At 45.1% G+C, this 26427-nt stretch overlaps 1 protein-coding gene across 2 annotated transcripts in view; it reads right to left on the reverse strand.

Moving 5' to 3' along the window:
* The window catches only part of Rftn1 (raftlin, lipid raft linker 1), a 200759-nt gene that overhangs the window by 83944 nt on the left and 90388 nt on the right, over positions 1-26427 (reverse strand). For both annotated transcript variants that reach the window (XM_034521773.2, XM_034521771.2), the window contains exon 4: positions 5227-5335. In XM_034521773.2, coding sequence (XP_034377664.1) covers positions 5227-5335 — 109 coding nt within the window. The remainder of the gene's footprint in view (positions 1-5226; positions 5336-26427) is intronic.

Consider the following 26427-nt stretch of genomic DNA (forward strand, 5'->3'; position numbering starts at 1 on the left):
CTCCTAGGTGCTAGGATTACATATCTGCCATAACCCACCACTGTCATTCTGCTGTTTCTAGCACTCCTGCTCCGAGGCTCCCTGGCATTCCCAGCATCCCCACAGGAAATCCAGCTTAACTGGCTACAGCCAGACTTTGCCATGTGATCAAAAGAAACCCACCCATGAAGAGAGGCCACCTTTACCTCTGCTTTGCCTATGGATTGTAGAAACTTAAGATTAATAAAAAGCTCCTATTTTGGTTTTAAACTCAAATATTAACTTCCCCCAGGGACACAGCCCAGAAGCACATTCCAAAGACTCAAACAAACATTCCAGGAAGAAAGACCCAAGATAGGAGTTTATGAGCCCTTAACACAGTAAACCTGGGTAAACAGAAGCTACTTAAGCTGACCTTCTTTGTTGTAAAACGATAAGGTGTAAATTTGAGTTACTTAGCAACCGGGCCTGGGAACAGAAACTGAGCCTGGGAACGGCTATTGGGGTTTGGCCTTTATAGTTAATGTTTAAGAAGTAATTGTATAACTGCCCTCATAAATTCTGTAAAAATAGTATATAAGCTGCCCTCAGGTATAATTCGGGGTTCTTCTTGCCAGCATGCAAGGGAACTCCAGTGCACTGGTTTTTATCAATTTATCAATTTATTAATAAACCTCATGTTATTGCAGCGAGTCCCATCCGTGAATGTCTCTGGGGGAGCACGTCCCCTGGTTTTGAATCTTTGGAGTCCAACAGGATCTACTCCACACTGGAGACAGAGCCTGGCCTTGGGTCTTTTCACACTCTTGCCCCCACAAGCATGGAGCACTGTCAACCTCCCCCTCCCATTCTGCCTTACAGAGCCTTTTTTCAACACCATTCCTCTTAAGAACCTTCTCCAGTCTCCTGGTTTCTCTGCAGCCCTCAGTGCCTCTTTTTCCTTGGGAAGGATAGATCCAGGTAGGCCCACTGTTCAGCAACCCCAGGTCCAGGCAGAGCCTTCCCCTGCCAGCTCAGTGTCCTCTTTGAAGATGTGTTAGAAGCAGGCATCAGAAGACTATGAAGTGACCCTGAAACCTTCAAAGAGCTTTGCACACCCAATCCTCATTTACACATGTGTGCTTGTGACACTTGTGAACCACTATCCAGTTAGGACAAGAGGAAGCTGTGTCACTAGCTCCAGCCCCCCCCCTCCCGCCACCACATTGAAGCTGGGCCAATATCTGGGCACAGTAATGGCCCCAGCTTCTCTGGCTTGCTCTGAAGGCCTAGAGAAGGTAAGAGTTCTGAACATTTTTATGAATGAACATGCAGGCAGTTCACTGTAGGGCTGGCTTCTTCCACTCTCCTCTGGGAACAGGCCTGAGGGCCTCAGTCAGCCCAGACCTACCCCTAGGACAACAGCTGAGTCCTTGCCCCAAGGGAATTCAGGGGACACAGTCATTCCCACAGCCTGCTTTGCATACTTGGCTCTGGGACTTGGAAACAGTCTTGCTAAGCCTTCCAATACTCAGCAGTTGAAATGTTCTGTGGCCTACAGTCAATCATACATATAGGCCGGATGGCTGACGCACCGCAGGATAAGAGAGGGAAAACAGAACTTGCAGTGCCTCAGGTTTAACCACACCAGGGATGCACTCAGAGAACTCTGAGGGGCCCATGGAAGAGAAGATGCATCTTTACACAGCTCTCAGACCCTCTGTATTAGGATCACTGGGGTGTGTGTGTGTGTGTGTGTGTAAATTATAGCTTCTTCAGCAGATTATCCACATGCCCCAGAGAAGATGACTTTATTTTTTTCCAAACTGCAGGAAGTAATAAGGGCCCTTCCCACTTCTAGTCACACTTTCTAGCCAAAAAGTTCCACTAATTTAAAACATTTGGTGGGAAAATATTATTGAGACATTGTTCTTCTGGGAGAAAAATCAGCTTGGTTTGCGTTAAACTCTCACATGCAGAGAATATGAGTTTATCTCACTGGCGGGACAACGGCAAACAGGCTGATTACCCGCAATCTTATCTGAAGACGTGTCTATCGGCACAGGAGGAGGAGTCCTTCCTTCACACAAACAATGACCAGCTATACAGTAACGGCAGCAAGCCACCGGAGCCTGGGAATGCCTTCGTGTCCTGCCTGAACGGCAATGAATCAGAAAGCTCACTGCCTTTCCACCAGCAGTCACTAATTATCCACGAGGTTATTAGCCATATAGAACGAGCAGGTGCAATTATAACCAATTATTGAATGATCTCAGACACCGGTGCCTATACACTCACATATATCACGAGTGGGAAAAGAAGCCGCTGGGATGAGAGGGGAAATTTAAAGATAAATAAAGTACAGCTAAGGTCCTCTAGGGCTTAGACCCTGCACAAATGTCACACTCGGGAAGCACAGCAGCCAAGCAGGCCACGGAGCAGGGTACTGCTCGCTTCCTGACCATCTGATGCAATGGGTCTGCCACACAATGGTCTTGTTTGGTTAGGGCCAAGGCACTTATGGCTCGTTTACAAATGAGCACACTGGAGATATCATATAAAGCCTCTTCCCCCATGGCTTCCCCATACACCTGCAGCTACCTCAAGCAACCAAGTTGTAACCAAGAGTCCCCATGCTTCAGGCCATTAGCAATTGCAGGATAGGATGTCTCTATCCAACTTTATGAGAGTATTATTTGCAAAGAAGATAGCCCTACTAATGTAGACACTTACATGATTTAGAAAAACACTGTGTCCTTGAATTTATACATGTGTAAACACAAACAAACCCACCTCTGTTTCTAAATAATTATCTAAATTCTGCCAATGTAGAAAGGCCTTCATGGTCCTAGTAAAATTAGCTAAGTTTGACCCTTGGAGAACCCGTCCCCTGGCTCCTTCCAACATGAGTGATTATTCCCAGGGCCTTAGAGCCTTGAATGCTCAACAGATGGAGACAGCAAAAGGAAGGAAGAGAACAAACAGCCCTTAAAGGAAACCTCATTTCTCCACCCTTCTGCAAAATTCCTCATTAACACTCTCTGCTGAGAGCTGGCTCTCTGCTCCCACTGTCTCAGTCTCTCACCTAAGCCTGGAGACTCCTTGATCTGTCCCAGGACAGCCATGTCACCATGTAGTCCTCCTACCTCCCCCATCCCTGTATCACGAAGGCAGCCTCTGCCACCGGTGCTGTTTCCTCACAGCAAGGCCCACCCACTGTGCCTACCCAGCCATCATGACCACGATGAGTGTGCTCTGCATCCCATACCTCAAAGTTGACAATCAGCAAGATTTACTAGAAAATTCAATCACTAGCTATTCGGACCTCAAGTGGCTGTTTGGACTTGTGTGGGTCAATTACAGTCAATTTCCTTGTGAAATGTCAAAAATGGTCTGCAGGTACCACTGTGGTACCATGAGATGATAAAGGCACTGATAAATTCCCACTACCTAGTCACGTCAAAGCTTCCTCAACATCACTGTTCAGCATGTCACTCACATGCCTATGGTGGTGTGAAAAAACCCCAACTGAGTGCCAGTCATAAAAACCTATGGCTCCTGGGAGTGAGCAGAGCATAGACTCAGCTACAAGAACTATTACTGGCTTGTGTCTAATATACTATATATTTTCCATTTTTAATTTAGAACGTACTCTCTACCCTCCCTCTGTGTGTGTGTGTGTGTCGAGGTGCACATGCACACATAAACACACACACACACACACACACACACACAGGAGATTTACTATATACAGGACAGTGGGAGATGTGGCTCAGTTTGGCAAAATGCTTGCTTAGAATGATCAGGATTCTCAGTTCAACCCCTAGTACAGAAACCAGACATGGTGATACATCCCATAATACCAGTGCTATGGAGAAAAAGGCAAGGAAGATTAGAAGTTCAGGGCTATTCTCTGCTACAAAGTGACTTTAAGGTCTGCTTAGACTACATAAGATTCTATCTCAAAATAAAACAAACAAACAAACAAAATACATGCTATCTCAGACCTGCCACAGTGCACAGGAATGTCATATGATGGCCTGTGCAAATAGGTTAGTGTCAGGACACTCAGAACGTTGCCTAGAGCTCATAGCAGCACGCTGGATAACTACACAAGAGAAAGCATGATGCACACAAGGACAGAGCTGAGCCCCAGTCTGCGGTGTGGACATTCTTTCTGTTGCAAATGTCATGTAGAATTCAAGAAGTGCCTGCGATTGGGTGTGGAGATGCCCTTGAGTACCTCCAACAGAGAATGAGTTCAAAACCAAGCCGCAGTTCTAGGTGGCAGGGCATCCCTGCAGGCAGCAATGTTCCTGGTACAGTGCCCATACTCACTGGCTTGCTCCCAGGCCAGGAAGGGAAAGGACAACAAAGATCTCCCACAGCAAGGGAGATGTGGTGTTGTGAATGGGTTCTAATGCTTTGTCTGAATTTGGCCCAAAAGCTGCTTCCAGACCTGAGGGTCCCTGCCCCCAGTTGCCTTAGATTGGTAATAAAGAATTGCCATACATCCATTGGCTGGGCAGAGAGACAGAGGCAGGACTTTTAGATTGTGAGGGCAGGGGATGGAGAGGGAAGGGAAAGGGAAGAACACTGCCGTGACTCAGAACCAGAGGGATCAGATTTAGGAGCTGCAGGAGAGAAATCATCCAACAATGTAGGTAGAAAGGGAGAGCAGCCTATGGGGAGTGGGGGGGGGGGTGCCCAGACGCTAACAGGGCAACAGAGATAAAATATAAATTTAGAAGGTATTAAGCCAGAAATACAGGAGGGGGGAGTGTTTGTTAGCCTTGAGGAGGTTTAAAACTGCCCAACCATTGAGCTAGTCAAGGCGTATCAAAATTAGCTGGTGTGTGTGCGTGTGCTTGTGTGCATGTGCGTGTGTGTGTGTGTGTGTGTGTGTGTGTGTGTGTGTCTTTCGTTTGTGAATCCAGAGCTCTTGGGCAGGTGCTGAGCCTTTGTGACCCGCCTGGAGCCAGAGCAGTTAAACTAATTCACCTCAACAAGGTGGCATCTGTGAGTTAGACCCATTCAAGGGTTTGAGTGTGTTCAGTGGTGAGGCTGTGGGCCTGCAGGCTGGGATCCAACTCCAGACCCAGACGATAAGACATGGGGTTGCCCCAGGCTCAGCAGAAGACCACTCTTGTTCCAGAGTCATCTCCAGCTGTTCTCTTGCAGTATGGCTAACTGGCTACCTGCTCACTCTCATAGCCACCTAGACGCCCGCTCTGCGAGCTGTTCCTCTTGTCTCATTGTGGTGCTTACCTTCTTAATAAACTCTGGGATGAGCTTCTGGTCTGCCAGGTGTTCTAAGGAAGAGCTGTAATCCAATTCCAAGATGTAGCCCTCATCGTGAAGCTCGGCCTTCTGAGACCTGGAGAAACAGAGAATGAAATTCTTCATAGTCTTCTTTTATAAAAAGAATCACAGGATAATTAATGAAGCCTCCAGATCTTTCTTGAATGTAACCGACAAGACAGCAGTGCTGGGAAACAAACTGTGGTAAACAAGACATGCATGCACATACACACACTCATGTACATGCACACATGTATGTATGTATGTATGTATGTATGTATGTATGTATGAAGCTCTATGCCACTGAAAGCTCTCCAGGAAGGTTGGGCATGATCTCAGCATTTGGAGGCCAATGCAGGAGGATTGAGACTTTGCAGCTAGTCTGGAATCTCAAAAAGAGGACACAGACAGAAAGAGGGACAAGAAAGAAGGGAAGAAGGAGAGGAAGAATGAAAGGAGGAGGGAGAGAAGAAAAGAAGGAAAGATGTAGGGTAGATGGAGAGAGGAGGAGAAGGGATCAGCTTAGAGTTGGTCTCTGTGTAAGACATCATCATAGAATGATAGATACAGGCAAAATGGTTTATACAGTAGACAAAACAATGACGTTTGGGTGGAGGGGGTTCTCATGTAACATACTTCCATTGGTTTCCATATTCTGGGAAAAGGCTTAACAACAGACACACATAGCCAATCCCAGTGGTGGCCTCCGGATGGAGAGGCCTTTCAGGGACAGATCTTGGGGCAACAATGTGGGGCTGATTAAAATTGACGTCAGTTATAACTCTGAAGTCTTCATTTTCAATGAAGAAAACAAATTTAGAAAAGAATTTTCAATAAAATTTAGGAAACATTTTCAACAAAGAAAACAAATTTAGAAAATGAATTTGGAAGGCCATTAAAGGGCTCAACCCCAAAGAGAAGCTGACAACACCTACCAAAATAAAAAATAACTCAAAAGACAGTCTGGGATGGGCCAGTGAGGTGGCTCAGAAGGGAGAAGCATTTGCTACCAAGCTCAGTGCAAGCCCTGAGACCCACATGCAGAAGGAGCAAACCGACTCCCACAAGCTGTCTTCTGACTTCCACATACATGTACAAGAGCATGCATGTATATGTGTGTGCACACACATGTGTGTGTATGCATGTATGCATGTATGTAATAGAAATTAAAAGACTATGAGGCAACTCCAAGCAGAAATTCTGGAGAAGCAGAGTGTAATGAAGGGTGGTCAGAGTTACAGGCCTTGGCTTTGGGATGACTAGAAGGCTACCAGCATGCCTGGTTCACCCCACCCACTGACGGCTGGGCTGGCTGTTCCCCCATTCAGACCCACCCTGACCCTGCACACAACTGGACCATCCATCAGGAGAAGCATGGGCAAGTAGACACCAGAGAGAGGCTGCAATGATTTACAGTCATCTCTCTATGGACTTCTGTGTGGAAACAGCATGGCCCTGAGGAGGCCCTGGAAGCTGCATGGTGTCAGAAGTTGAAGGAGTTTCTTAGGCTCACCAAACCTGAAGCAACATGAAGACCCTACACAGGATGTTGCCTATCCTAGGTGGCTGACCACACAGCTCCTACCACATGCCCAGATGCTCTGCCCCAGCTTAGGACTAAGTGGTCTTCCTGGTACAAGGAGGCTGCCCTACCAGAGGCCATTCAACACACACACACACACACACACACACACACACACACACACAATTACATATCACACACACAATCACCACACACACACAGCACGAACACTACAGTAATTGTGAATTAATATTTGTTATGATAGTTTAAAAATGAAGCTCCAAGGTTTCCATGTACTATGAAAAGCAATTTATGCTTCCATTAACCATTTGGGTATGATTTACATAAAATTCAAAAGAGAAAAAAATTAAAAGGCTTTGGTGTCCCCAGGTGTGTGGCTGTGGTTCACTAAGCACCCTTGAACAGGTCATTTTTATTTCAGAGCTCGAATATCCTTTCTGAGGTAGCATAATGTTTGAGATGTAGACGAGTAAGCTCACCTCAAACCAGTCCATCTGGAATAAACTGATTCTAACAGAATTATCCGGCTCACAACCCAGTCATCTTGCTTCCATACTTGGCCAGAGATTTAACTGTGTTCTTACTTTCTTCCCCTAGAAAATCTGAGACGGAAAATCCCAGACCTTTGAAAGAGACTTAGATGAAACACACTGTTACCTGTGTTATGTGGCATCCCAAACAGCAGAGACTGTACAGAGGAGGAGGGCTCTGAGAGATGGTTGGTCCTACTAGCCTGAGGAAAGGCCCTGAGCTCAATCCCACAACCCTTGTAAAAATCCAGGCTTGGCAGAGTTTATAATCCCAGCACCAGGGAGGCAGAGACAAATGAATCCTGCAAACCCCTCGGTGGCCACCCTGTCTGGCCCAATCATTGTACCCCAGGTCCCAGGGAGAGACCTATCCACAAATGATAAACAGTTCCTTGAGTAACACCTAGTGTTGACCTCATATCTCTCTCCCCCGCACCACCCCCTCAAATACACACAGGCACACACAGGCACTCAAGCATGTAAGTATCCCAGTTCTTGCACACATGGAGAACGACATCAGATACATATGGCCATTAAGATTATAATCTCAGGTCTCAGTCCATCATTGAAGGAAACACGAGGCAGGAACTTAAGCCGCTAGTCCAGAGCAGAGAGATATAAATGCAAGCAGGCCTACTCACACACTCTCAGCTACTGTCTCCTCTCAGTGTTCAGGAGCGCCTGCCCAAGGTATGGTGTTAAGCGTAATAGGCCGGCTCTTTCTACATCAGCTAATGATCAAGAACCTGACCCTAGGTAATTGCTTAACTGAGGATCTCTTCTCAGGAGATTGTAGGTTAGTTAAAACTGCCAACACAGCAGAAGTATCACAGAATTTTAGACAGCAAGTACACCCTGCTGTGAGCAGCTCAGTGTGACATAACATCACAGAACACAACCATTTCAGTCCCTAAGGAGGAAGACGTGGGGACATTCTGTTCAGAAATGCCGTCTCGGTGGACAGGCCTGATAAGGCAGCTGAGTGAGCACAGCCTAGGATGGTAACAAGTACGCTGTGTCCCAGGAAACCACCCCGGGGTAAAGATGTGGCTGCTAGTAGGGGCCTCCAGGAGCCAGGGTATTCAGTACAGCCAGCTTCTAACCAAGAAGCAGTGACCAGAGTCTCCTGATAAGTGGTCACCTGTTGTCTTCCTCTGGGTGAAGAAAAGGCCATATATACTCCCAAAAGGCCATGTGGTCTTAGAAAAGGACATGGGAAACACCTACTTTCCCCTACCTGAGGGCTCAGATGTCTGGACTTCTAGAACAGACAGAGAGATGTAGATTTAAACACAAGGAAAGCAGAGGGTAACAATGTGATCCTTGTGGGGACATGGGACTGACATAGCCTCCCAGGTTGTCATGTTTGAAAATTAATACCACACACATCAGAGCCTGGAAATGTTCAGGGACACACTATGACATGTGTTTATTATCTTCCAGGCCCAAACTCCAAGACAAGTGGTCTTGTAGCTAGAAGCTGAAGAATCCAGAGTGAGCCAGAAAGGTGTCACATCTACCCTAAGCCTTGAGACAGTTTCCTCAGACTTCCTGGGCTTCAGTTGCTTTTGTGGTAGGTAGGACTGTGGTGAATATCTGTCTATTAGAAAGCCCACAGGGGCAGGATTATACAGACCTCCCAGGACACAGGAAAAACAGAGCCTTTAGTCAGAAGAACACAGAGACTCTTGAAGGGCACTGAACACAGAGGTAACGTGGCTTGATTGTTTTAAACCTTCCAGCTTGAGGGGCTGCTGAGAGACTACAGTCAGTACATGCTAGCTTTCCAAGCAGTCTGGTAATGGTGAGAATGGGTTCTGACTGTTTTCAAGGTGGCATCTTTACAATACCCAAGAGACAGGTTGTAGGGTGTGAAAGGAAGAAAGCAGATGAGATGACTCCAGCGGATTGTTGCCCTTGTAGTTAGAGGATGAGTCGCAATGGGAAATGTTCTGGTTGGCATAGGTTTGGCAGGGGAAGAAGACTGACAATTCAGTTCCATCAACGGTAAATCTGACAGATCCAGATGGCATCCATGTAGAAATGTCTGCTGGACAGTTGAACATGCATTCCGGTCTGAAGTTAGGGCTGTGACTCAGTTTGCAGACTTCCTGTCTATCATTTGTAAAGCCCTAGGTTCAATCCTAACTGCCGAGTGAACCAGGCATGGTGGTGCACACCTGTAATCCCAGCACTCAGGAGGTGGAGTCAGGAAAGCCAAATGTTCAATGCCATATTCCACTATAGGACAAGTTCAAGGCCAGCCTGAGCTACACAAGACTGTGTCAGGAAGGAAGGAATAGAGGAATGGAGAGAGGGAGGGAGGGATACACACAAACATTCTCCCAGTCAGGTGGCTGGAGATTTAAAGGTCACCAGCATCCATATGGTATTTAAAGCCCGGGAACAGCTGAGATCTTCCAGAATTCTCAAGACTCTTCATTCTAAGAACCGGGGGAAGCAAGGAAGAGATTCCAGTAAATCTACAAAAAGGAGCTATCTGGGGGACCATTTTTTAGAAGACAATTAAGGCAGCTTGTTGCTGAGGATGGGAGAAGCTACTCTGTCAATTGCTTGCATGAACAAACTTAGCATTCTCTCTCTAATTTGCATATTCTTCCAGGATCACAATTCAAGGTCTGACAGTCTTTGTATGCCTTTAATATCTGAGTATCCTGTTAAGTGGACAGACTGTCAGGACAGTACGCCAGATTGGGTCAAGATACCCGGGGTCCTTTACAGACAAACATGCTTTTGGACTGTTTCCTAGAGGCAACCTTGGGGAAATTTAAGGGAGCTCTCCCGTCTGTCCCTGCATGGGCCTCTCATGTGTCTGTAGCACTGGAGAGTAGAGGGTGTCTAACTTCAGCCACTGCAAAGGAGTCATCATAGCGTGGGAATTACCCTCTTCAAACCACTAAAAATGCTGTTACTAAGTAAATCCTGTTACTACATGTTGCAGTAAATATTTGAAGTGATTGCAGGCAAAACAGGAAAGCCCTGAATTATTTTTACAGTGTAAGAATAACTTGTAAGCTGAGCTCATTTGGGTCTTTGGGGGGGGGCAAATCTAATTTAAAGCTACTTTAAAAAATCTTTGAAAATGATCAACTATTCCTTTAAGTAATAAACACTTGGCAGAGAGCTATGATACTCATGGCTTTTAAGTAACAAACGTGTGACATATCTTACTTCAGTATCTTAATCTCAGGTGTCATGACCTATGCCATTTCAAAGATGAGTCTAAGTTATTCCCCTTTTCCAAAGCCAGAAGGCAAAGCTTAGATTTCAGCCATAAAAAAGAGGAAAGTGGGGTTGTGTAGCTCGCCGGCAGAGCTGTTTTTGCTCTATTTAGAAATAATCATGAGAAGCGGAGACGAGATCTTTGACTGGAGTACTTCTCCAGCCAGATACAAAGTTATTTAGTAAATGTCAGTTGTCAGATCTCTGGGAAACAGGAAGAGAGGTTAACGCTCACCCATTCCAGCCAACCCTTTCTTGTCTTTCTTCCTCCAAAACAACACCAGGTTAAATAAACAGTTGAGAAAGAAACGAGCCAGCTATAAACCTGTGCTATCTTTTGTCAGCTTGACACAAGCTAGAATCTGAAAGGAGGGAGGAAGCTCAGCTAGGAAAACAAATGCCCCCATCTGACTGGCCCGTAGGCAGCTCTGACAGGGCATTTTCTTGATTGATGACTGACGTGGAAAGGCCCAGCCCACTGCGGCCAGTGCCACCCCTGGTCATGTGGGCCTGGATTATATAAGAAGCAGGCTGAGTTTTCATCCACATGGGGTTGGTGGCACCACATCAGATACTGCCCTTAAAAGACGTACAGATCGAAGACTGGAGAGATGGCTTAGGAGTTAAGAACATTTGCTGGTCTGGCAGAAAACTTGGGTTCGACTCCCAGCACCCAACTCCAGCTCCAAGGGATTATCCAATGCCTCTGCTCTCTACAGACATTTGCACTTCATGTACAAATGGGCACAGGCAGGCTCACACTCCCACATGCGCGCACACACACACATTTTTAAAGAATAAAAATATTAAAAATAAAATGAACGGTATTTGAACAGAAATATGAGACTTATTTCTACTCTCTAGGATCAGGAAGTGCTTCTTGAATCAAGGAGCAGATGGGCAGTGTCTTTAAGGCTGTTTGGAGGTTAGTCACGGGGCCACAGAGGATGGAGGGTGGTGAAGTTCTGGCTAGAAAACAAGTGGATGGAACAAGAGGGAACTACAAGTCAGTTTGGCAAAGCTCCATGAGCACAGACATGCTCGTTACACAGCTATGCCAGTAGTAGGAGGCAGATGCATGGATTAACTCACGGTTAGAATGAGTCTGGGGAAGGCTGTCATTGGTGCCTAAAGCAGTGGACTGGGGAGCAAGTGGAACTTCCCCTCATCCCCACAGGAAGTTCAAGGTGGTATCCGAATAAGCTGGTGGCACAGTGACATGCAGGAAGAATAGTAAGATTTTCAAAGAGAGATTGGTTAGAGAGAGAAATCTTAGGCACTTCTTCACCCTGTCTTCGGTGGCTTGTGGGAGGAATATATTCCTAAGATACTTCTGGAATAATCAGGGGGAAAAGGATTTTCTATAATTTGTATAATCTATCTTTAAAAAATGAAAAGAAAAAACACACACAAAAAAAACAAAAACCCTACAACCATGAAATAAGAGCAATGGAGTTCAAAGTTCCCCTAAGACTACACCAAAGGTTTAAAAAATGCTCAAGAGGAAAAAGAATGGTTAGGAAGGGGAGAGGGGAGAGGAGAGAGGGGAGAGGAGGGGAGAGGAGGGGAGAGGAGGGGAGAGGAGGGGAGAGGGGGGGAGAGGAGGGGAGAGGAGGGGAGAGGAGGGGAGAGGAGGGGAGAGGAGGGGAGAGGAGGGGAGAGGAGGGGAGAGGAGGGGAGAGGAGGGGAGAGGAGGGGAGAGGGGAGAGGGGAGAGGGGAGAGGGGAGAGGAGGGGAGAGGAAGGGAGAGAGGAGAGGGGAGAGGGGGGAGAGGGGGGGAAAGGGGGAAAGGGGGAGAAGGGAGAGAGGGGAGAGGGGAGGGGGGAGGGGGGAGAGAGGGGAGATGGGGTAGAGGGGAGGGGGGAGAAGGGAGAGGGGAGAGGGGGGAGGGGGAGAGAGGGGAGATGGGGTAGAGGGGAGGGGGGAGAAGGGAGAGGGGGGAGAGGGGAGAGAGGGGAGAGGGGGGAGATGGGGTAGAGGGGAGGGGGGAGAGAGGGGAGATGGGGTAGAGGGGAGGGGGAGAAGGGAGAGGGGAAAGGGGGAGAGGGGGGAGAGGGGAGAGGGGGAGAGAGGGGAGATGGGGTAGAGGGGAGGGGGAGAAGGGAGAGGGAAGAGGGGGAGAGGGGGGAGAGGGGAGAGGGGGAGGGGTGGAGAGGGGAAAGGGGAGAGGGGGAAGAGGGGAGAGGGGAGGAGAGGGGAGAGGGGAGGAGAGGGGAAGGGGGAGAGGGGAGAGAGAGAAAAGAGAGAAAGAGGGAGAGGGAGAGAAAAGAGAGAGAGAAGAGAGAAGAGAGAAGAGAGAGAGGGAGAGGGAGAGGGAGAGGGAGAGGGAGAGGGGAGAGGGAGAGAGATCTCCATGGATCTTTAACAAATGCAGCTACAGGCATCAGGGGAACACAGGAGAAAGCAGGGAGGAGAATGTGCCCACCAGACTACTGCCCCTTCTGATGTCCCCTGCCACCAGCAGATAACTATTTCTGTCAAAAAGGTTTGGTATCTATAGGAACATTCTGGAAATGATGACACTGTCACCACACACTCTCAAGGAGCTGTGTGCTGCCAAGTGAGTGTCTGTTACTGGAGAACATCAACATATTACACCATTACTTTAGAGAAAGTCTTGCCACATCCTGTCTCAGTCAAGCCTTCTGTATGCTGGATAAACCACCCAACAACTAGTTCAAGGCCTTCGGTGTTTGCCTCGAAAGGCTGAAAACATAAATGAAGATACTTTATCTCAGCTCTCTGGGACACAGGAAGAAGGGGAGCAGACACAGGAAGAGGCCTGCTCTCTTGGACTCCTGCAGCCTCTCACAAAAGACACACAGAAAATGAAAAGAACTAATGTTCCTAATAACGCATAATTAATAGCATTTTATCAGGAACACAACACTGAGGAAAATCAGATCTTCCCGACATTTGCTGGTACAGAAAAAGTCCCACATCTGCACACATGAATAGCAAGAATAGCCACCTGCTACCCCCCAAAAGTTTTTCTGGTCCCCAAGAGTTTTTATTGGCCACAGACAGCTGGGTGACAGGAAGTCTTGCTTTGTACATAATTACACTTTCCAGTTTCAAGACTGCCATTTCCGCTTTTCTAGTTTCTCCTACCTACAACATGCACCTGCCTGAGACGGGGCAGGGGACGGAACCAATGAGGTCACTACAGAAATCTCCATGATGAAGCAACTCAGAGTGGAGCTTGCATTTTAAAACCCTATCAGTCCCAGGGCTTGCGAGGTGGCTCTGGTGTTAAGAATTCCTGCTGCTCCTGCATAGTACATGGGTTCCAAGTTCCTAGCACCCGTGTGGTAGCTCACAGCGTTCCATAATCCCAGTTCCAGGAGACCCCACCCCCTCTTCTAGCTTCCACGGGCCATGTACATACATGCAGTGTACAAACATACATGTGGGCAAGACACTCATAAAGTTGTTTTCAAAAATTTAGCATAGCCAACTCTGATTCAAATGTGCATGTGTGCTTAGCTCTGTCCTGACACTTGAATGTACCCACCACTCATCTGGAAATCTACTAAAATGTAGATATTGATTCCACATCAGAGGGGGGCCTGAGAACCTGAAATCTCGAAGGAACTTCCTGGAGATGCTGACCCTGGACTGGAGATGCTGACACTTCTGGCCCATGGGCCACACTCGGAGCAGCAAGCGTCTCCCTTGGAAACCACAAGTCTGACCCTGAGTCTTCCTTTGGGTTCACTGTCTCTACATGATTCTAACCACACCTCCTTTAAGAAAAAGAGTGTGTGATTCTACTAATGTCTCACATATAGTGTAAAGCATACACACAACCCGTTAGAACACCGAGGGGACGAGAGACAAGTGGAACAAGCACTGTCCTTGGTGGCCTCAGGAAGCCTGAATCATTAAAGCATCTCAAGGCACAAACGCCCACCCGAAATGAGGCTCCTTCTTAAATATAACGGAAGGCCATAAAGGTTTCAAAAAGTCTTTTCAGTAATACTAATTTTCTTCGAGTGATCTCAACAGATCTGGTACTTTCTCATTCTGTGCCCTTCCCCCTAAAAACCTCTTATGAACATTAAGAGCTGAGGTAGCCATTTCTATGTGTGTCTGGGGATGGGTGGCTAGAACAATACTGTTAATCTCAATCTGTAAGCATGTCACAGGACTTCTAAAGCCATGTGTACATTTACGAGTTATCTGACATTTTTATACATATGTATCATTGTACATTATTTATATGTACCCCGCATTCTTTCCCTCCCCCAGCTATTTCTCCCTAACTACTGGTTCCTTTCCCCCATAATGTCATATTCATATATGTTTTATACATATGCACACATATACATATATATACATATATATTTTTAAATCTACATTCTGTATACACAAGAGACAACATGAAGTGGTTTACAGTGTGTACTGCTCTTGCAGAGGCTCCAAGTTCAGTTCCCAGCATGCACATCAGGTGGTTCATATCTGCCTGTCACTCCAGCTCCGGAAACGCTAAACCTCTATCCAATGTAGGTACCCACTCCTACTGCATGCATACACAATTAAGCTTGCTAATAATTATAAATTTTAATAAATCTTTTTAAAAAAGAGAACATGCGATATTTTGTCTTCCCTCGCTCACCTTACCATAATAGACTGTTTTAGTTAAAATAATTCACAGATGAACTTTTTGGAGATCTCAGTTGAAAGTGTTCCTCTGAATACAGCCATTTCCAGAGAGCTCCCCTGTTCCATACCAGGTGAGCAGATTGCCTCCGACACCAGGACACCTTCAACCTAATCAGTACCCAAACAGCAGAGACTACTGACTCCATTTTTCTCCTAAATTCTCCAAAAAAAAAAAAAAAAAAAAAAAAAAAACTATAAAAGGTGGTCTCTGTCCCCCCTCTGTGCTGGGTGTGTCTTTTCCACACATGTCACTACTGCTGACCTAGCACAGACGTCTCAAAATGACTTCAAAGCTCTTAGCAAGTTACTTCTAACAATAATATTGAACCCCATGTTCTTGAAAATATAAGGTGAAAATTGTCCTCAAATTACTATGTTAATGTAATTATAGTTTCAGCGGGGGGGGGGGGGGGGTTTACTGTGACCTGCAAAAAAATCACTCTAGGCTTCATACAAAACAAAACAAAACAAAAAAAAAAGAAAAAGAAAGAAAGAAAAGAAAAGAAAAAAAGAAAGAACAAACGTGACTATGATCCTGAATAATTGTTCTCTTACTATTAAATGTTACAAATTTATTGTAATCATTTAATATGATATAAAGGTTGGGGATATACAACAGGTAGACAATGTGTTTAGAGGCCCTGGGTCTGATCTTCGGCAACAGAGAAAGATGATGCAGAACCCAATAAATTAAGGAAAGAAACAATAAAGAATCTTAAGCCTAGACAGATGACTCAGGGTTATGAGCACTTGCTGTTCCTTCAGAGGACATTAAGTTCAGTTTCCAGCGCCCATGTTGGAGAGCTCATGACCACTGGTAACCTCAGCTCCGGGGGTGGGGGGTGGGGGTGGGTTAGGAGGTATCTGATATCTGATGCCCTCTTCTGGCCTCCACAGGCACTTGCAGGCACACACACACACACACACACACACACACACACACACACACACACACACATCTCTTTTAAAAATCAGAAACAAATTAAGACATATATGGAAAGCCTAATCATGAATAGCATGCCATTTCACTCAGTGTTAAAATTAGGTCAGTATAGTAAATGTTTCTGGCTATGTTGGCTTCCTATAGAGAATAAAAGCTAGAGGCCTGCCTTGCCCAGTAACTCTAACTCAGGCATTCTAAACTGGAAGCAGTCTTGTTCACCAGCAGATGTTTGGCCATGTCTGGAGGCCTCTGTGACTGCTACAAATATGGGGTGGGAATGAATTACCACCAACAGGCAGATGCCAAGAATGCCCTGCTCAAATGATTCAAAATGTCAAACGTCAAGGTTGAAAAACTCTACCCTAACACACAACCCTCAACCCTACTGCTACCCCTAGTCGAAAAAGAGCAACAGTCTTAAAAGTAGACAGACTCATTGAGAATCTTTGTTCCTACACTCATGGCAACCTGTGCAAGTGGCCCTTCTGGGGTTCTTGTTCTTCATTTCAGCTTCAAGAATAAAGACAGTGCTGTATAGAACACAATGTGCACAGGCTCTGTAGCAGGAAGTTGCTATGTGATTACTGACAAAGAAGGTTAAGTCATACAAAAGCATCTTTGGTAGGCAAATAGATCATTTCTAGTATGATCTGGGTTAGTGGGCACAGCAATTCTGGGGACTTAAGCAACATGGGTTTAAGAGTGGGTGTACCAAAGGATGTACATGTATCATTAACTTCCCTCTGCAAAGATGATCTCACCTCCTCCCCCTCCCCTCAATTAAAAAAAAAGGCAACAAGTTCACAAGACACAGAAGGTACCTCACTAGGATATGTTCATTTAGACAGAGTGGAGAGACAATAACACACTCATGGCCCCAGCACTATCCCCTGCAGAAAGTGACCAGACCCCCATGGCAGCCAAAGGCATGAATACCCCAGAAGTCTATGCCAGTAGTTCTGTATGTATACCAGCCTGGGAATGAGTGTGGCCTCTGCTCTCGTGGTCCCTCCACAGGGACAAACGATGCTACAGACGTGGGAGGATTCCAGAAATGCCCTGAGGCCATGTCCACAAGCCCCAGGGTCTGTGAGGCCAAAGAAGGTGTCTTTCCACACTGAGTCTTAGGAACTCTTCTGTGTGACCTTCACCCATGTCTCCTCAGTACTGAAAAGTCATCAGTTAAGTCCTGCTTTGCTTTCTGGGCTATATAAAGTGGAAGCTGGCAATAAGGAAAAACAATGATGTCTTTTTGTTACAAGTGGTGTACGTATGAAACCTCAGCTGAACACATGACAGTGTCTTCAACCAATATTACAATAGAAACAACCATCATGAAGACACACGGAGAATTAATTATGATACTTGGTACACACAGGAATGTAGCAAAGGGCTCGCAGACCCTCAGAAACAGCTGTTGTGTGAGTTTCTAATGTGGATTTTAAAGTCTTTGTAGCCGTGTTAAGTTCCAGCTCATGGTGGATGAATAGGAAGGAAATGGATGATAAACCTCCTTAGATCACACTTATACCATTGATGTCTGTGCAGAAAAGGGTCTTCCAACCATCTAAAGTGTTCTAGAAAACACTCGCATAGACTGGAAGGATATTCATCATATTGAGATCTACAGACACAGAATCACTAACAATGCCCTCATATGCACCTGAAAGTTATTTCTCAGCTGCTTCTTATTGTATTCTTATGAAAACTGTAAAATTTAATTAGTACTAGTGTATGATTGGTACTATCACCTGTAATGTCTATCACATTGTCAAAGAGGAGGAAAAATTTATATAAAAAAATGAAAAGTATGTCAGGAAGATTTCAAGTAAGACCATCTGAATTCTTAAAATTAGTAGAGATAAGACAGTAAGTCCAAAACACTTTAATGGAATTATTTGCAACTGAATTACTGTTATGTATGTATACAGCTATCAAAATTGTGTCTCAGTGTCCCCCCAGCCCCCTTCAATGCCACAGAATAAATCTCCCTCCTAGAGAATCTATTGTTTGAATAATGAGTGCCTATGTAGGTGAAAGGGGCCTTATTTTATTTAAAAACAGACACAGATACTTCAGAGGACTGTGGCATTCATATATATTTTAACATCAACAGGAAAGTTGAAGAAAGGCAGTGCTCCTGCATCTGTGTGCAGGCTGCCTGGTCACTGTTCTCTGCCACTCTGGAATACTTGTGGGGAAAGACTGGAAAGCACTCGAATGCTGATTTTACAAAAATAAAAATAAATTGGGAAAGACCCATGCAACCAGAGCCAGCTCAGGGACCAGGGGAGACGCGTCTCCATGCAAACAAATGTGTCTCTTCTCTTTTCTCCACTTTGGACAAAGGCTGGCACTTTGGAGGAAGAGGATGAAAAAGTGGAACAAGACGTTTAGGGGTGTGGATTGGAAAAACCTCCTTCCCCTGGAGGACACGGCTTGATGCCGGCATATTAAGGAAAGTGCAAACACAATAATTAACAAGGAATCCTGCGACTTCAACACACCGGAAAGGGTGTTGCTCCTGAGGGAACCCGGGAAATAAGAAGAAGAAATTAGAGGAGGCTGGGTGATACTGAGAGCTCCTGGGGGGTTGGGAAGGGGCAGCAGAGAGTTAATCAGGTTTGACACATACCTTGGGAAGCTGGGGAAGCAGTGGGCACCCTTCCTATTTCTGAATCTACAATAATGAACTCCACACTGAGCAGACACCTACTTATTTATTCTCTGCTCAGATTGCAGAATCAAGCTTCTAGCTTCCTGGGTTTCTCTGCCTTCTGGAAACAAGCCCGCTGCTGTGGCTTCCCGTCAGAGCAACACATGTCAATCACCATCAAGCCCACGTCGACTCTCTCTTCCCCATGTGTGATTTTAACAATCAGTGAGCTCCAGGCTGATCCCCAGCCTCGAGAGTGAACATTTTCTAGGGCACACTTTGGTAGATGCTTTCGCCCTCTGTGCACTTCCCTTGATTATGAAGCCTCTTTCCAGAAGCCCTATAATTCTCCGAAGAGTTGAAGTAATTGGTAAAAATTAGAGATGAAGGGACATGGAGTCCACTTAAAGGGGACACTTGCAGCTATAATTCTTAAAAGAATTTTCCTTTTAGTTCCAATATAATTCTGCACTTTTTCAATTCTGCCCTTTTCAAATGCCAAAGAAAATGTTCCTGTTATCTTGTGGGCCATGAAAAAGGCAACATAACGCATTCATGCTCCACTTAAGGTCCACAAAGCTTTCCCCGCCTGCGAAGGGCAGCCGTTAGATGCTTCTTTTAAAAACTGAAAAATAATACACAAACACTCCTGCTGCAAATCACTGTTATTCTTTCTATGAAAGGATGAAAGGTGTGTGCACGGGCCTGTATACATTCTGTTATCTTCTGTCCGTGCTATGCGGCTGCATTATCAAGATGCCCTCTTCCTATTGGTAAATAGCAAGCCAAACACTGAACAATTCATAATTGATTTATTATTTTTAGTGAATAATTATAGCTAAATTCCAAGGCATGCCTTTAATATTTGAATCTTTTTAAAACTGATTATTTTTTTTTTATTTTATATATTGAGTTTTTCTTGTATGTATGTATGTAAGTGCCTTGTGCACATGCCTGGTTCCAGGAGAGGGAGTGAGGGGTGGTTTTTGAGCTGACATGGGAGAGGCTGGCAAGGACTTTTAACTGCTGAGGCATCACTGTTGTTCTGTAGAAAACAACAATAAAAAAGATTTATTTTAAAATTTGTATTTAAGTGTGTATGTACCATATGCCTCATGTGTATATATAGCACTACATGTCAGAAGAGGGCGTCAGATCCCTTGCAACTGGAGTTACAAGTGGCTGAAGGTCACTCAACATGGGTGCTAGCACCTAATACGGGTCTTCTGGAACAACAGTAAGCCATCCACTTAACCACCGAGTCGTCTCTCTAGCGCTGAGGGCATCGTTTTATCAGACTCTATTTAATGAAAACTGTTGAGCAATGCTCCTGGCACTCTAAGAAGTGATGAGGTTCCAGAGATGGAGGAAGATTCAGCAAGGAGGAAGGGAGAAGCCAACAGGTAAAATACAACCAATGAATTCTGAGAAATCCAAAGTCTACTGTGTCTGAAAGAGAGAACAAGCCCCCACAAGGTAGGTCTTAGTTAGGGTTTCTATTGCTGTGAAGAGACAACATGGCCACAGAAAATCTTATAAAGAAAAACTTAACTGGGGCTGGCTTACAACTTCATAGGATTAGTCCATTATTGTCATGGCAGTGTGCAGACAGACATGGTGCCTGAGAAGGAACTGGGAGTTCTACAACTTGATCTGCAGGCAGCAGGAGACTGTGCCACTCTCGGTGTAGCTTGAGCATAAGAGACCTCAAAGCCTGCCCCCACAGTGACACAATAAGGCCACACCTAATAGTGTCACTCCCTATGCGCCAAGCATTCAAACACATGAGTCTATGGGGAGCATTCCTATTCAAATCACCATAAGGCACGTGTTCAACAGACCACAGTAACATGGAGCAGAAATCTCTGTGGACACAAGACAGCAGCCAGAAGGATGTGCTAAAGGCGACATTCGAAAGAGAAGGGTTTTCACATAAAAATACAAACTTCTGGATTTTTATAGAGATAATAAGTGTACAAGAGATGGTAATGACGGCACAGAGTAAGGTACTAGGTCTCTAATTCCCATAGGGTCCTCGTTTAGAGGAGCTGGCCCCTGTAGGCATCTGCATTGGCAAGTCTTGTCTTAGATAGATAGAAGGGACTCCAGAATCTTGGGCTCTGCCCTAAGAGGAGAAACTAGAAATAAGGGGTTGGAGCATTTACTAGATTTTCTCGTGGAAACTGAGCAACAAAAAGCCAAAAGAACAGCCTTTCTCAGCATCACTTGACACTGGGTGGCAGGGTTGGCTCGTCAGGAATCGGTTTCCATCACATGGCTGATTCAGAATGAAACCGCTTACTAGAGATCTCAGCAGCCATCTGTACTGTTTCCAAAGGATGGTTGGAGCAATCTGGCAGAGTGGGGGTATGGCAGACTTGGCTGGGCCAGTCATAGAGCAGGATCCAGCCAGCCTTGTTCCAGCTCCAGTCTCCAGTCTCTTCCACCTCTTATGCCTCTTCTCTGTGGCCGACACCTCTTTTCTCAGGCTTCAGGCTGTCCTGAGACAGTCTCCTTGCCTGAAAGGCCCTACCCCCTTCGCTGTCCCTGTTCAAATCTACCCACCTCTCCACCCAAAGAGCTCTGGGCCTCCATTTCAAAGTAGTTTCCTCACTGACAAAATCTTGCTGAAGACGCAAACCAAGACCTACCTGCCACTTTGACACCACCACAACTGTACATACATTCGAGAGCCTATGCAAGGTAAGTTTCTTAAGACCTAGTAGGAACCTCTTAAAGAGTCATCGTTATACAGTAAAATTACGCAACACACATTTATCTTCAACATTCAATTTCTAAGGATGTTTGTTACATAAAAGAATGTTAATTATCTTAGTCAACAGACAGATGGGCCACAGAACGGTCTCCAAGGGAAGAAGCAAGTTCCACAGATGCCTTTCTACTGACAAGCATTGCAGGATCCCAGAAAGGATTACACTACACTGTAAAATCACCAGCTCAGGTTTCCCAAAGGCTTCACTGCAGGGAAACTGTAGTCCAATCTAGTTCTGAAGGAAAGCACGCTGGCCACACAGAAGCACTTGGCAGTACTGTGTGTCATGGAAACTTAAAAGGATTATCGATTTTGTCTAGATGCATGTTGTGTTGTCTGCGTCAGCCTTAGCTCTCCTATGAGCTTCATAACCCTGGGCTAAAAGGCAGCCTTGTTCCAGCTCCAGTCTCCAGTCTCTTCCACCTCTTACGCCTCTTCTCTGTGGCCAACACCTCTTTTCTCAGGCTTTAGGCCGTCCTGAGACAGTCTCCTTGCATGAAAGACCCTACCCACTTCGCTGTCCCTGTTCAAATCTACCCACCTCTCCAGATACAGAGCTAAGAAAGAGCTCTGGGTCTCCATTTCAAAGTAACTACCAAATGCCCAGTCCCTGGTCTACGTGAGGTATGACTCTCAGAAACCTGAACCCAAGTATCTTCAACCCATCAGTGATGAAAACCCTATCGGATACAATGAATTGGCTCAAAACAAGCTCTGCTTATGAACTAAATAATACAGTGGCTGGGGACCAGAGCATCATGGTACATTTCTCCATCCACAACTGTTAAAACACAAAGCATGACATTTCAACAACTGAAGCCTCTTAGCCTTGAAGTTTTAAGATCTTTGGCAACACGCTCTAAGGAAAACTGCACAGAAACAAAAAAGGTAACTTTACTACCCTCATAATTCCGACAAAACGTAACTATAATGTGTGTTTTTAAAAAAGGAAACACTAAGTGGTCTTAAGGAAGAGTTAAGGAAGGGACGTACAGTCTTCTCACTTATTCCAGATCCCATGTTCAGTTAGTTATACATGCTGGAGCCACTTTCCCAAGTAACGGCTTTGACTGGATTCAATACATCAGCTCAGGAGCAATCGGCACAGGTTTGCAGTCTGAGCTGCCATCTTGAAACGGAATGGCATTTAGCATGAGTTTCAAAGGAAAAGATCTGAAAATGTTTTTGTGGATCTGAGTGAAATCCATCAAATGTTAGGGTTCGGGGGCACTGTCCCTGAGCTGAGCACTGCCTTTAGGGGGACTTGGTAATGATTTTAGTTTATCAAGATGTTCTCCAGCTACAAACGGCACTGCAGAGCACTTCTGCATGAGACTTAAACTCTTCCCATCTCGTGCTCAGCACACCCAGGGCCCGGCAAGAGGGATCAGCAGGTAAAGGTTGCCAAGTCGGGAACTGGAGTTTGAGTCCTGGGACCCACATGGTGGAAGGAGAGAACCAACTCTTTCAAGCTGTCTTCTCCCCTCATGTGTGCACATACACAGGCTGCACATAAAATAATAAAGACAAAATCACTTTAAATCTAAGGAAATAAGGCCCCAGGTTAAAAAAAAAAAAAAAAAAAAGATATGGTTTCTCTTTTAGCAGAAGGGTGACAAAACAGACATGTCATGAGAGTTTTATTAACTAGACTGTTGGTCCCTGGGAAGCAAGTGCTGTATCTAACAAAGCCCTCTACTTCCCCATCAGGGAACAATGTTTCAAGAAGACCCTGGGACCCCCTGTTTTATCATGCTTTGAGGGTAATCTGTTTTACAAACCCAGAGGTTTGTGGCAACCCTGCCGGGCCCACCTGATGACATCATTTTCCTAACAGTTTAGATAGTCATTAGCATCTTTTTAGCAATAAACTACTTTTAAACTGAGGTGTGTGCATTTTTTTGAAAAAAAAAAAACATACCGCTAATCTAAATTTACTAAGAATATCACACAGTGTATAGATAGCTGCTATATGAATATTACACAGTGTATAGATAGCTGCTATATGAATATTACACAGTATATAGATAGCTGCTATATGAATATTACACAGTGTATAGATAGCTGCTATATGAATATTACACAGTGTATAGATAGCTGCTATATGAATATTACACAGTGTATAGATAGCTGCTATATGAATATTACACAGTGTATAGATAGTTGCCATATGCATATTACACAGTGTATAGATAGCTGCTACATGCACTAGGAAGCAAAAATACATGACTTGGTTTATTTGTGATAAAGCATTTGTGTTTGTTACAATGGTCTAGACACAAACGAACTGCATCTATGGTGAGTGATCTTACAACCTTTGTAGGTATCTGTGGATGGATGGATGGATGGATGGATGGATGGATGGATGGATGGATGTAAACTTGAATCAAGTTGTTTTTTTTTTTTTTCTCTTTATATCATTGCATACCCCAAAGTCCACTTGGTTGCTAAAAACTTTGTGTTGTGCCTACCAAGTTTTAAGTAGTCCTTCTTCTGTGGATGTTCTAGCCAGTACACTTCATTTGTACAACCAGTAAAAGAGATAGATTGTTTTGCTAAATATTCTTCAGTGTGCCTACTTGGGAAATATTAACTAGGCACTCGCTCCCTTTTCCAGAGCTAAATAATTTCACTTAACAGTATTTATGGCTGTCAGACGTTGGCAGACTCTGCTAAAAGTGCTGCTTTATCTGTTCATATTAAAAATTAATCTCGTAAGCTTTCTTCTGTTTTTATTTCCTCAACTACCTGCTGATAAAGCTTTGGGGGCTTTTAGTTTGCTTGCTCACAGTTGTGTGGTGGTGGTGGGTTTTGGATGCAGAAAGCACCTTAGAGAGTAATTTTTAACGATGACCTTGCTTTAGCTGTCAGCCTCCCTGCTCCTGTCGTCCTCCTCCTGCCCAACAGCATTCAGGATGAGACTGGGGCATCCACTGGCCATGTTTCCTTTGGTACAGTGTCAGATTTTTGCAGCTTTCTTAAAAAATATCAGTTCCAAGGACTCACCACAAAGTTAACAGAGGCAGCTGTTTCTACATACTGGGAGGTGGGGAGATAAAATGTATTCGAGCCAGTGATACAGTACACTACACTTCCTATTATGACTCTAGCCAAGGAGGCTGTCATCCTCTTCCATGGAAAACCCTCCCACACACCAGTGCCTTGACCTTAAAAACCTTATTTTCTTCTCCCCTGTCTAACGTCCTGGCTCTTCTCCTGGCTGACATGTAAGGGACTGAACCGTGACATCCTCACCCAGCTCACCTGATCGTACGACTGAACATGCCTTGCAAACTGTATGTTATAAACCTCTCACTGTGCCAACTATACAATGGCAGGCTCAGAAAATTCCACTGATGGATGCCCCCTGATACTCTACCACTCTTAGGGACCACACGCAGCCTGGAACATGGGCCCTCCAGCCAGGAGCCTTGGGCCCTTCTTTACTTTTCTCTGTACCTAAAGCTGTCCCAGAAAGAAGAGCAGAAAACCCTAACAGTGTGAATAATATATAAGAATGAGTCAGGTCTTCTCTACCCTTGGTATTCAAAGTGTGAGCTCAGCATGGTGTGAGCATCGCTTGGGACCACACTGGAGATGTAGCATCCAGGCCTGCAGACCTGCTGACCCAGAATGTTCTTTAACAGCATCCCCACAAGATCTGCAGACTAATTAGTTTGAGGATGCTACTCCAGGTGCAGGCAGAAGAAGAGACATATCTTCATATATGTCATTGTGTTTGTAATAAACATACTTCATGCTCCTGAGTTACCATCACCTCCCACAGCAGAATACACAGAGGATACCCCTGAAATCTGATGCCAGAGGTCTCATCTCTTCTAAACTGGAAGACAAAAGACCAGCCTAATAAACAACTTCACTGGTACCTTAGGCTGTGCTTCACACAACACATACACCACACAGTGACCCTGTTTTGTTTTGTTTCCTTTCCAAAAAAATAATGATTTTCCCCACAGTTTTTGGATAAAAAGGGAGGAGAGTGAGAAATAAGAGGACCTCATCTAAGATCATCTGAGGCAAGAGCACAGGCATGGGAGAGGATTTCCTAGTGTGACAGGGCAAAGGTTTCTCCATCTTGTCTCAGCTGAAGCCACCTCTGACTTAACATGAAACTGAACCCTCCCTCCTTTTTCTACCCCTCCTGAGAGAGTTCTAGAAACCCGGGTTGAAATGCACCAGCTGACCGCATAGTTTTGGCTTCTGTTAAGCTGCTTGCTTGCTTTCCTGACCCCTGCAACTGCCAACCAGGATGTAGTTTTTCTGCATCTTTGCATCTTTGCCTTTGAAAAATTCTGCATCTTTGCCTTTGAAAGCTCCCTTTAAAATGCACTCAGGGATGCTCTGTGGGAAGAGTTTCTTTCCAGGCAGTTGCTGGTAGCTTAATGCAGACTCTCAATTTGAACTCTGGTCATGGTGCATGGTGATTGGATCTTTATCCTACAAAACTAGAAACAAATCAGGATTTCCATTTCATGAGCCAATGATGCAGACAAAATTATAGTTATCACATGTGACAAACAATGAAGCTGGGTTAACACAAGCTGCTGTCATTATATACATACCCTGTGTGACTGTGTGAATTAATACCACCAAGGAGCCCAGAATAATTTCCTCATGTGATTATATCAGATATTGATAACAAAGAAACCAGTAAGTGTAGAAAGCAGACATCACATGTCATCACACAAACAACACAGTGACCCAGGACTGTCACAACAACAAGCATCACCTCAGAGCCCAGAGCCTGGTAGGCCGCTGTGAAACAAAGCCAGTCCATCTTGGCATGTCACCTCA

Source organism: Arvicanthis niloticus, chromosome 17 (assembly GCF_011762505.2).
Source record: "Arvicanthis niloticus isolate mArvNil1 chromosome 17, mArvNil1.pat.X, whole genome shotgun sequence".
NCBI classification, from domain to species: Eukaryota; Metazoa; Chordata; class Mammalia; order Rodentia; family Muridae; genus Arvicanthis; species Arvicanthis niloticus.